This window comes from Diabrotica virgifera, chromosome 5 (assembly GCF_917563875.1).
Source record: "Diabrotica virgifera virgifera chromosome 5, PGI_DIABVI_V3a".
NCBI classification, from domain to species: Eukaryota; Metazoa; Arthropoda; class Insecta; order Coleoptera; family Chrysomelidae; genus Diabrotica; species Diabrotica virgifera.
This window is the reverse complement of record NC_065447.1, coordinates 43,524,050-43,537,267: the sequence shown is the minus strand read 5'-3', so window position 1 is coordinate 43,537,267 and position 13,218 is coordinate 43,524,050. Positions and strand designations below refer to the sequence as shown.

Sequence of the window (13,218 nt, the reverse complement as noted above, 5' to 3'; positions counted from 1 at the left end):
AGATATTTGTGTCCGTTTGTTGTATGGTATTATTGCCAATAATTATATTTCAGCTCATTACGAAATTTGTCAGAAGTTTAGTTGCCTGTAGAAGTTTATTTTTAATACTACTGCTCTCTCAGACAGAATTTTAAGCGAATGTGTCATAGAAACTGTATCTTGTAAGTTGTCAGCGATTAATTCATCATCTGTAAAGCACAGATGATTGAATCTTTCTCCATTTATATTGATACCCATATCTTGTCATTCGGTGTTCTTAAATATTTACTCTAAAACTGCTTGTCTTACTTCTCGACTTTAGCTGATTTTTTCTGTGTCTTGGTGTAATTGTATACTTGATGTAGCGTTTTCATATTCGACTTTCCTTTTGCTTCCAGTACTGTTTCAAACTCTACAGAATCAAAAGTCTTCTTGTAATCGACAAATGCAAGGACTAGTGGTATGTTGTACTCGATGCATTTTTCATTGAATATCTTTATGATACGCAAATGGTCATTTATGGTTCCTGCCCTGAACCTTGAATGTACTTTGGTCTTATTTTTTGTCTTGCAGCTTGTATATTTTTTTTAGCCTCTGAAGTGTAACCAGAGGAGGTCCCCATTGTTTTCAATCTGGTGGGATGTAAAGCAACATTTTTGATGTTGTTTTATGTGCTATTAAATTGAAAACTTAGTCTTTTGCTAGCAGTTGCCGCTAGGGCATTCCTGCCATTTCGTTCGTTGCAATCCGTGACTGCACGCCGGGGTTTGTCCTAGTTGGGTCAGAGAGAGCAGCATATGTGCCTCCTGATGAGAGACTAATAAGTTTCGAAACCGGTAGAGGTGCTTGCTGCACTCTCTGATTGGACTAGAATAATGATGCGGCTGTAGTTTCGTGTTGCAACGAAATTGAAAAATGGTTATTCATTTTTTATTCCTTTTTTAGTTTGTGTGAGTTCTGCTGTCATTATTTTTTAAAATTTGTTCCCTTCTACTGTGAGTTATTACAATAATATTATATTTTCTTAGATCTTTTCTAATTTCTGCCGAAATTAATTTATTTAGTTTTATATATATTTATATATTCTCTTTTGTTTCCCTTTTCTTTCCCGCTTAGGTTTCATCGTATTTTCATTAGAGCTTTTGTATCTTTGCTAATCTTTTCGCTTTCGGTATCATTTTTCTTGCAAAATACACTCTGGGCCAAAATTAACGGGCCACCTTAAAAATAGGTAATTTTTGATGTCTTATTTCTCCTAAACCTGTTGTCCGATTTAAGTGATTTTTTAATATGTTATAGCATTATTCCTTGAAAATATCGTTATAATAATATTGTTCCTAAACAGGTAGATTTTCATTGTATACAGGGTGTACGAATCAAACTGTGTTTTTTTTAAGTTTGCATCATTATGTGGAATATTCTAGTATTTGTAGAATACTGAAATTAAAACCTAACTATAGCCTCATGCTTTCTCAACATTTTGTTTCTTGATTGATTCGCTTATGTTAAATAATAAAAAAGTTAGGTGCTTTAACAACTAGACATGTTTTTTTATCAATACAGGGTGTTTTTAAAAAATTTTGGAAAATCTTAAAGGGTAATTCTGCATGAAAAAATAATGACAGTTTGCTTTATAAACTTATGTCCGCAAATGCTTCGTCTCCGAGATAGGGGGTGTTGAAATTTTTTTGACAAACTGACGATTTATTTATTACTTTAAAACCGGTTGAGGTATGCAAATGCAATTTAGTGGGTTTTATGACGTAGTTATTGCACATTTTTTGGCATACAATTAAGCATTTAATATTCACTATTGGCGCCCATACGGGTAATATGAGCCATCATATGAGCTATCATATTACCCGTATGGGCGCCAATGGTGAAAATTCAATTCTTAATTGTGTGTCAAAAAATATGCAATAACTACGTCATAAAACCCACTAAATTGCATTTGAATACCTCAACCGGTTTTAAAGTAATAAAAAAATCGTCAGTTTGTCAAAAAAATTTCAACACCCCCTATCTCGGAAACGAAGCATTTGCGGACATAAATTTATAAAGCAAACTGTCATTATTTTTTCATGCAGAATTACCCCTTAAAATTTTCCAAAATTTTTTAAAAACGCCCTGTATTGATAAAAAACATGTCTAGTTGTTAAAGCACCTAACTTTTTTATTATTTAACACAAGCGAATCAATCAAGAAACAAAATGTTGAGAAAGCATGAGGCTATAGTTAGGTTTTAATTTCAGTATTCTACAAATACTAGAATATTCCACAGGGTGATGCAAACTTTAAGAAAAAAACACAGTTTGATTCGTACACCCAGTATACAATGAAAATCTACCTGTTTAGCAACAATATTATTATAACGATATTGTCAAGGAATAAGGCTATAACATATTAAAAAATTACTTAAATCGGACAAAAGGTTTAGGAGAAATAAGACATCAAAAATGACCTATTTTTAAGGTGGCCCGTTAATTTTGGCCCAGACTGTAGCTGTGCGTTTTAAACCGGGAACTAAATAGAACTGGAAATATAGTGCCGAAAAATATGCAAACAATTCCATTAATAAATCAATTTTATTTAATGGCAAAAATATTTTAAAAAAATTGAATTTAATGATTACTTTTAGGTTGAACCTGCTCCCTTAGCAATAATGGGCCAGTTCACAGCATTGCAGAGAATTTCTAGGATATTGAATGCGGCTCCCTTAAATCACCTTTTGTTTTATCTAGCAATAGTCAGTTATAGAAAAGCATGTACACTTAAAAGATTACATCCGCCAGAGGGCGACACCTTTAGCCAATCAGATTCAACGACATATTATGAAGATATGATCATGTGCTCCGACGATAGTTCAACGGATGAAGGTAATATTAATAAAAAAATGTAACAAAACTACCTTTATTGATAATTGACGTTTGATAATTTTTAACTAATCTATCCATTCCTATTATTGTTCTTACGCTTCTATATATTTTTGTTTACTGGCATCTTTGCTAAAATTCTTAATTTTTAATTTGATATATCTCTTTAGGTTCTAATTTTCTTCTCAGCTATTTTTTACTCTTCATCATCATTGGCATTACAAACCTTTATAAACCAAAGTCTTCTTTAGAACATCCCGTCCTAGCTCTAGCAACTCTCCTGCATCCTTTAACTTCTATGAAATTTAAATCGTATTCCGAGTTGTCCAGGTACTTACGTTTCGGTTTACCTCCAGTACTCGTCCCACTATACGATGTACAGTAGGACGTCTAATACTTTGATGTCTTCACTCGAATAATTTTCTCACCATCTTCCTTCCTTGTAAAACATGGCTGTTTGCCTACAAAATCGAGGCTAATGAAGTTACCTGTCAAATAAGGCTGACACAAAACGCCAATTTATAAACACCTATAGGTTAAGGGCGTAGGCGCAAATATTTTACAGCTATCCCTACTTTCTTTATTTACACGGCAAATTACGTGTAGTAAAATTCTCACTGGTATGGAAATGTAAACATTAGTTGACAACGAGATTATCATCATTAACATAGAGAATGTTCAGTTTTTGAATGTTCTTGGATAACCGTTACTTGTATAATCGCTTAAATTATTAATTCAGTTAAAGCGGGTTGACACGTTCCAAGTTGCATCCAAGTGTACTTAGTCCAAGTCAACTTGGACGCTGCGCGCCCCTACTTGGAAGCTACTTGGATCGTGTAAATTACTTGGATGTCAAATCAAATAACCATTTCAAAGATGGCGGAAGTTATTATGGAGGGTATTGAAGTGGTTACTCAGACTAACAATACCCAAAGGGTAAATTCGTTGTTAGAAAGACCTACTCCTTACTTTTGGTACAAAATAAAACAAGTCTGAATAAAACAATAAACTATTTTATATAGCAAAATAACCCGATGCCCGTTATACCAAACCAAATAACGAATGGCATGTCCGGTGTCTTAAAAAGGCCTGCCGAAAGGTTTACGGTTTATTTGATATTGCACTATTTATGGCTTTATTACTATACTAGAAGCCTTGTTCTCTGGAAAAAGTATGTAATATTTTTGTTATATAAAAGAAAAATGATACTATACAGTGATGATCGCTAATAACCGGCAAAATAATGCAAAAGATGAAAAATATTAAGTTTTGAGATAAACAGAGATGAAATTAGTGGAGGTGGGAAATTTAACAATAGAAACCTATAAATTTACATTACAGTATGTCCCTGTAAGTTGTATCCATATGAAAAACTTTTTTATTATTAATTTTACGAAAAAAAGTTATTCTTTATAAAAAGCTCTGCATGGTCCAAAACCTAAGATTTAACCATCAACTATCAATTTTTTTGAATATTATACGAGGTATGTCAAAAAGTTTGAATTTCACTCAAGAGTAAAGTAGCTTTATTTTTCACAATATTGAAAATTGCTATTATGAAAAGTTGTTTGAAATTAAAAACTGTATTCTAGTATGCAATTACATCCTTCTAATTGAAATTTTTTTTTTGAAAAGTTATGGATAACTAACATTATTTTCAGTTATTTTAATTCAGATAACTCTTTTATTATTAATTTTACGAAAAAAAGTGATTCTTAATAAAAAGTTCTGCATGGTCTAAAATCTAAAATACAACAATCTTATGTCAAATTTTATCAATTTTATACGAGGTATGTCAAAAAATATGAATTTCGCTCAAGATTAAAATACGTTTATTTTTCACAATATCGAAAATTGTTATTATGAAAAGTTATTTAGAATTAAAAACTATGTTTCAGTATGTAATTACATCCTTCTATTTGAAATATTCTGAACTATAAATGTACTTTACTTTTGATCTAAATTTATCTTTTTTGACATACCTCGTATAAAATTGATAAAATTTGATATAAGATGGTTGTATTTTAAGTTTTAGACCATCCAGAACTTTTTATTAAGAATCCCTTTTTTCGTAAAATTAATAATAAAAGAATTATCAGAATTGAAATAACTGAAAAAATAATGATAGTATTCCATAATTTTTCAAAAAAAAATGTTTTTCAATTAGAAGGATGTAATTGCATATTAGAATATAGTTTTTAATTCCAAACAACTTTTCATAATAGCAATTTCCAATATTACGAAAAATAAAGCTACTTTACTCTTGAGTGAAATTCAAACTTTTTGACATACCTTGTACAATATTCAAAAAATTTGATATTTGATGGTTAAATCTTAGGTTTTGGACCATGCAGAGCTTTTTATAAGGAATAACTTTTTTTCGTAAAATTAATAATAAAAAAGTTTTCCATATGGATACAACTTACAGGGACATACTGTATATTGATTTTTTCCCACCTTTAGACGTATCATAGGATTATGTCAACTAAAACTGTCACTGTCATGGTGGTAGTTGCCAAACTGGTCCGATACGTCTAAAGGTGGGAAACAGTCAATATTTATAATGTAAATTTATAGGTTTCTATCGCTAATTTTCTCACCTTTAATAGTGTCATCTCTTTTTATCTCACAACTTAATATGTTTTCCATCTTTTGCATTATTTTGACGGTTATTAACGCGCTCATCACTGTAACGCTATATTGGGCACATAAATGTCTTCAGTTGACACATCTATTATAAGTGAGGCTTTTATTTTTTCTGCTTTCTGTTTATAGGTAATTCTCATGGCATTAATTTTTTTTAAAACGACATTTTCTGTGAAACCAGGAATATTCATGTGGATTTTTATCCGTTTTAGGGCCGCACTTCTAGCATCCTTATTTTTATATTCTTTTATTTTTATATTCCATAACGATTCTTCTGCTTCGCACAGCTCCATAAATCTAACACTCTCCCTTTCAAACCCCTTTCGTTTTGAACTTATATCCCGTTTTATATTTTCCGACTGCGACGCCATTGTAACTATACTTTAACACTACTTGGAAAAAGTTGGCCAACGTTCTAGTCGACTTGGATAGAACCTGTTGATATAAGTTTACTTGGACGAGAGTGGTGACACAATAAAAGTAGCGTCCAAGCAGACTTGGATGAAATACACTTGGAACGTGTCAACCCGGTCACACAAACAAAGTAGCTTCCAAGTGTTGCGCGCGCAGCGTCCAAGTGGACTTGCACCAAGTACACTTAGATCGTGTCAACCCGCCTTTAATTAAGAGGATCATTTTTTCACTTACTATGTATTCAGGGATTACAATAATTTGTATATTATACAATAAAAACTAATAATCGAGAAAAGTGATAAAGTGATTTTAATAAACTATGGAACGCTTAGATAAATTTTTATCATATTTAACAACAAAATAGTTGGATCACAGAATATACCCTGGTGTGTTCTGTGCTTGGATCTTCTATAAATAATAAACAATAAATAACTTTTTATTAATTTCACGTCTTAAAAATTAGTTATTAAATACACTATCAATATTATTTAATAAACAACTAAAAATATTCCTGAAGCCGTGTCAAATATTTAGTAGCTTTGTTTGTCACTGTCTTGTCACCATATTCTGTTCGACTGAGTGTCTTGTATGACAAGATAGTGAATGTTCGATTTAGAAAATATTACCACGGATAATTTTTTTCAAATCCTGGAAAAACTAATAAATATTTTTGAAAAATTTAAACGCAGAATGAAAGTTTAAACCATCATTACTGAGGGTAGAAAGTCCCTTAGAAATAAACAAAAAGTTTCTTTTGAATGAGATATTTGAAATTAAAATTCACACTTAATATTTTCTCTTCTTTTTTACCCCTGTAACTTATAACAATAAATATTATAGAAGTTTTCAAGGACCTTCTACCCCCGGTAATGAAGTAATATTTCATTCTGCGTTTAAATTTTTCAAACATACTTATTCTTTTTCCCAGGATTCGAAAAAAAAATGAATGCTACTCTTCTCTATAATATTTATTTTAATAATCTTATTGAAAACGATTTTAAGGATTGGCAATCTAAATGTCAAAAACAAATAAAATTGTAATTTTTATTACAATCAACTGCTATTTAATCTCATAATGATATACATATTATTTTCAGACGATGATAGTGAGCCCATCTTAGGACAATGGTTTGAAGAAACCCTTGCGCCCCCAGAAACAACCGAGTCCAAATCACCAACTTCTGAAAATGGAGAAACTAAAACTGTCCAAAACGAACGATCTCGATCGATGGTCCCGGAAAAAGGAGAAGCTCACGGATTTATCGCTCTTTCAACTAGTGTTTTTGAGTTCTTAAATAAACACTTTCTGTGTACGAAAAGTACTTTTATATCGAGGTACGTCAAAAATGGCTTAACGGAACAGCAAATGATTATTTTGGCTGCGATCATTAGAGACTTGGACAGGGAGACAGCGAGAACTGAAATAGGTAAGTTCGATTTAGATAAGTAACAATTTTTAGGGATCATCTTGGATCGAGTATAGTATTTTTTGTTGTAAAGAAATAATTTAATAGTTCAGAGAAATAAGGAAAAAAAATATCCTGTTGGTGACACAACCCCCTCCAGGCCGAAACCAAATTTTTTGAGTAGTATGGACATCTATAATAATAACCTATAGTCTGAATGGCGTTCGCTGAATATGTCTATCCTTATTGGTTGCTTAGAAAATAAGGATAGCCATATTCAGATGCCATATTGATGCTTTTTATACGATTTATGAGTTTCTTATTCTCAAATTTGTTTAGAATGCTTTACTTTTTAGCAATAGACGAAAAAAGCGAAAATTTACCGTTTTTTGATCTTCATTTGTTTATAACTATATACAGGGTGTTTCATTAATAATTGTCCATATAGTAACTGGAGAAACCTTAGCACAAAATACGAAGATTTAACCTAAAACACTTAAATAAAATGTGGTTCTTTACTGAGTTACAGGGTGTTTTATCTAAAAATTTAAAAACTATTTTTGCTCAGCACTTTAAAACTAGTCGACATATTCTTTTCATACTTGGCAGAAAGTATAGGTAGTATACAAACTATTAAATTATGTTAAACAAACGTTTCTGGCTATTACCAGAGGCGTACGACGGGGGAAAGTGAATGGTTGACCCTTTCCAAATTCTACGCCACTGGCGGAATTGCTATTTTAGTTCAATTTTTGGATTTTCCAATACTTTCTATGAAAATAATATACTCTTCATTCGTAACGATAAAGTCATTAGTTTTCGAGATCTTTGAAGTTAAAAATAAAACGAGACGGTTATTTTGATTAATGTATTGTGTCGCATCATTTTTAATTTCAAATATCTCGATAACTAATCATTTTATCGTTACGAATGAAGAGTATATTATTTACATAAAAAGTATTGGAAAATCAAAAAATACACTAAAATAGCAATTTCGTCAGTTGCGTAGAATTTGGGAAGGGTCAACCAGCCACTATCCCCTGTCGTACGCCTCTGGTAGTAGCTAGAAATGTTTGTTTATCATAATTTAGTAGGGTGTATAGTAGTCGCACTTTCTGCCAAGTATGAAAAGGATACGCCAAATAGCTTTAAAGTACTGGGTACAAATAATTTTTAAATTTTAATCATAATATGAATCATATCATAAATTAATCAAAATCACTGTGCCGTTTCATATTTAACTTCAAATATCTCGAAAACTAATAACTTTATCGTTACCAACGAAGAGTATATTATTTACGTAGAAAGTATTGGAGAATCTGAAAATGGCACTAAACTAGTAATTCCTCCAGTGGCGTAGAATTTGAGAAGGGTCAACCATTCACTATCCACTGTCGCACGCCTCTGGTAGTAGCTAGAAACGTTTGTTTATCATAATTTAGTAGGGTGTATAGTAGTCGCACTTTCTGCCAAGTATAAAAAGGATAAGTCGAACAGTTTTAAAATGCTGAGAAAAAATATTTTTTAAATTTTTAGATAAAACACCCTGTAACTCAGTAATGAACCACATTTTATTTAAGTGTTTTAGGTTAAATCTTCGTATTTTGTGCTAAGGTTTCTCCAGTTACTATATGGACAATTATTAATGAAACACCCTGTATATCATCAAAATCGGCTGCAGGAAACATACAGGTTATTAATAAAGATGTCCATACTACTCAAAAAATTTGGTTTCGGCCTGGAGGAGGATGTGTTACGAGAGAAATCTTAGTTCTCTGGACTATAATGAGTTAATCTATCCAAACCGTTTTAAAATCGATGATTATAATATGTAGTATTTGTATTGTCTGATAAATATTTATTGTCTTGATACCCTTTTAACTCTTATGGAGCCAAAATGTCGACTAAAAGAAGACCCCGCTGCACAGTGGTCCAAAATCCCGAAAAGCTGGCCAAAAGTCAAAAAAAAATTCAATGTTTTGAGAACATTATTACATTTTCTAAAAGAGAATTAAATTCCTATTCAGTGTTGGCAACCCTATTATAGAGCTCTATCTCGTATATCTGAATTTGCAGTTCAGTTCAAGTTGACCTTCTTACGGAACAGAAGCGCAGTTAAGAATAACGAATATTTTATACGCACACTCTTGTGCGTGTATCTCGAAAACGAAGTGCGCAAATTCAATTCTGCAAAGATATTCGTGGAGCCATCTTTAATAAAATCCGATAATATCAAAATATTTGTATATGTGTCTTTTTATACTATATTTTTATTTGTATATTTAGTCCAGAAAGCCACTGCGCATCCGCTAGGAAAAATATTCTAATTCGGATTTTTTGCACAATCTTACTCAAAAAGGACTCCTTTTAACAAATTTGCATGTTGCCAGGACCAAAAGGTGGTCAAAAATTTTTTAAACGTTTTTTTTTTGTTTTTCTCCTAGAATTATTTTTTTGCATGGAACAAAGTTTTTTTAGGTTTTTTGGATCATTCCAAACAGAAAAGGTCTTTAGTGATTTTTCTCTAAAAATGATAGTTTTTGACATATAAGCGATTAAAAATTGAAAAATTGCGAAATCGGCCATTTTTAACGCTCAAAAACTATGTGAAAAACTGAAAATTTGAATGTTGCCAAGGTAGGTAGATATTCTTTAAACATCGATTGATGAAATCCCGAAGAGTTTTTTGCAATATAATATTCAAAACTCCTTTGTTTTTAATTTCTAATCACGCGTGCGCGACACTGTTTTCCACCGTTGTATGTGTATACAGTATGGTGCAAATGAAAGGAATAAATTCGTTATTTCGTAAACCGGCTACTTTAAGAAAATAACCCGAAACAGGTCGATTTTTATTTTTAAGTTATGATATTGTGGCATGTATGGTATACTAGTGACGTCATCCGTCTGGGCGTGATGGCGTAATCGATTATTTTTTTAAATCAGAATAGGGGTCGTGCGGTTGCTCATTTGAAAGGTTCTTCAATTCTCTATTCAGTAATGTAAACATTTACATAATTATTTATACAGGTTGTCCAAAAAATTTTTATTAAATTAAATTATTTGACAAAAAAGAATTAGAAGGACACCCTGTATAAATAATTATATAAATGTTTATATTACTAAATAGAGAATTGAAGAACCTTTCAAATGAGCTAGCACACGACCTCTATTCTCCTTTAAAAAAATCATCGATTACGTCATCACGGCCAGATGGATGACGTCACTAGTATATCATATATGCCATAATATCATAACTTAAAAATACAAATCGACCTGTTTCGGGATTTTTCCTTAAAGTAGCCGGTTTACGAAATAACGAATTTATTCCTTTTATTTGCACCATACTGTCGGTGGAAAATAGTGTCGCGCACGCTTGATTATCAATTAAAAAACAAAGGAGTTTTGAATATTGTATTGCAAAAAACTCTTCGGGATTTCATGAAACGATGTTTAAAGAATATCTACTTACTTTGGCAACATTCAAATTTTAACTTTTTCACATAATTTTTGAGGGTTAAAAATGGCCGATTTCGCAATTTTTCAATTTTTAATCGCTTATATGTCAAAAACTATCATTTTTAGAGAAAAGTCACTAAAGACCTTTTCTGTTTGGAATGATCCAAAAAATCTAAAAAAACTTTGTTCCATGCAAAAAAAATAATTTTAGGAAAAAAACAAAAAAAAATCGTTTAAAAAATTTTTGACCACCTTTTGGCCCTGGCAACATGCAAATTTGTTAAAAGGAGTCCTTTTTGAGTAAGATTGTGCAAAAAATCCGAATTAGAATATTTTTCCTAGCGGATGCGCAGTGGCTTTCTGGACTAATTTGTATAAATGCAGGGTGTTTCATTGGGAAAGTAACATACGTTAACTGTAGGAAGAGGACACTTAGGCGGTCTCAAAAATACCATACTTAATGAGACTTACTTCATGAATAACAAAGATACTGGGTGTTTTACCTATTTTGCCATTTTTTTATTTGGTTCATAACCTTTTAACCACACTGTATATTTATTTTATATTTGGCACGCAAATATTACGTACACGTACATAAGGTGTACAATCAACTAATTTATTTAAAATTGTAAAAAATCCAGGTCCGGATTAAAAAATATTGAAAAAATATTCCGACCCAAAAACAACACCCTGTACATTAAATTTTTTTAAAATCGATTTTGCCTTTGAAAGGAGGATGAAAAACTAAATTTAGTGATATACTTTGAATTTTCGGCAAAATGATTTTTCTGATCAAATTTTGAATTTGAATTTTGAAATTACGTGAATTGCGAAAGCTCGAAGTAGAAAAAGAAATTGAAATACGACTTACAACTTGTTAACCACACTGTATGTTTATTTTATATTTAACACCGAATATTCTTAAAGGTGTCCAATTTAATTCATTTACAATTACAAAAAATCCAGGGCTGGACCGACCCAAAAAAACACCCTGTGTATTAAAGTTTTTTAAAATGGCTTTGCATTTGAAAAGAGGATGAAAAACTAAATTTAAAGGTATACTTTGAATTTTCGGCAAAATGATTTTTCCGGTAAAATTTTGAATTTGAATTCTGAAATTATTTGAATTGCGAGAGCTCGAAGTAAAAAAAATTAAAATGTGACTTAATATTAATTAATACCATTATTTAATCTAAATTGGTAAAATGTTAACATTTTAGTGTTTTTTTTATTATGGCGACAACTAATTCATAACAAATATTGACATTTAATGAATAAATAATAAAGAGTCCACAAAAAAGACATAATTTTATCAACGAACTATCTTAAAAATTAAAAAAACAGAAAAAAATTCTGAAAAATAACTTTTGGATATCTAAAATCCAAAGTTTCGAGTCTCCTTCCAAGAAATGAAGAATAACCCAAACCCAGACGAGATTAGGAAGTCAATCAGACAAATAACAAAAAGAGCAAAACTTTGTCTTCAACAAGGTGGTTGCCATTTTGAACAATTACTAGGAAGTTTTGTTTTGATAAGTTATTTTTTGGAAAAATTTTTCTGTTTTTTTTTTATTTTTAAGATAGTTCGTTGATTAAAGTTCTGTATTTTTTGTGAACTATTTATTATTTATTCATTAATTAAATTTGTTATGAATTATGTGTCGCTATAATAAAAAAAAACACTAAAATGTTAACATTTGACCAATTTAGATTAAATAATGGTATTAATTAAAATTAAGTCACATTTTATTTTTTTAACTTCGAGCTCTCGCAATTCACATAATTTCACAATTCATATTCAAAATTTTACCAGAAAAACCATTTTGCCGAAAATTCAAACTATACCACTAAAATTAGATTTTCATCTTCCTTTTAAGTGCAAAATCCACTTTTAAAAAAATTCATGTACAGGGTGTTTTTTTGGATGGGAACATTTTTCCAATATTTTTTAATCCGACCCTGGATTTTTTATAATTGTAAATAAATTTAGTGATTGGGCACCTTAAATAATATTCGGTGTTAAATGTTAAAGAAAAATACAGTGTGCTGAACAAGTTGTAAGTCGTATTTTAATTTTTTTTCTACTTCGAGCTTTTGCAATTCGCATAATTTCAGAATTCAAATTCAAAATTTTACCAGAAAAATCATTTTGCCGAAAATTCAAAGTATACCACCAAATTTAGCTTTTCATCCTCTTTTCAAATGCAAAATCCATTTAAAAAAATTTAATGTACAGGGTGTGTAAATAAATTGGTTGATTGTACAACTTAAACAATATTTACGTACCAAATATAAAATAAATGTACAGTGTGGTTAAAAAGTTATGAACCAAATAAAAAAATGGCAAAATAGATAAAACACGTAAGACCCATTAAGTATGGTATTTTTGAGACCGCTTAAGTGTCCTCTCTCTACAGTTAACGTATGTTACTTTCCCAATG

General features: G+C 30.8%; 1 protein-coding gene across 1 annotated transcript in view; it reads left to right on the top strand.

Moving 5' to 3' along the window:
- Positions 1-13,218, top strand: part of LOC114328390 (E3 ubiquitin-protein ligase UBR4) — a 193,332-nt gene that overhangs the window by 56,647 nt on the left and 123,467 nt on the right. Inside the window, exons 8-9 of the mRNA XM_050651407.1 lie at positions 2,618-2,855; positions 7,010-7,339. Coding sequence (XP_050507364.1) covers positions 2,618-2,855; positions 7,010-7,339 — 568 coding nt within the window. The remainder of the gene's footprint in view (positions 1-2,617; positions 2,856-7,009; positions 7,340-13,218) is intronic.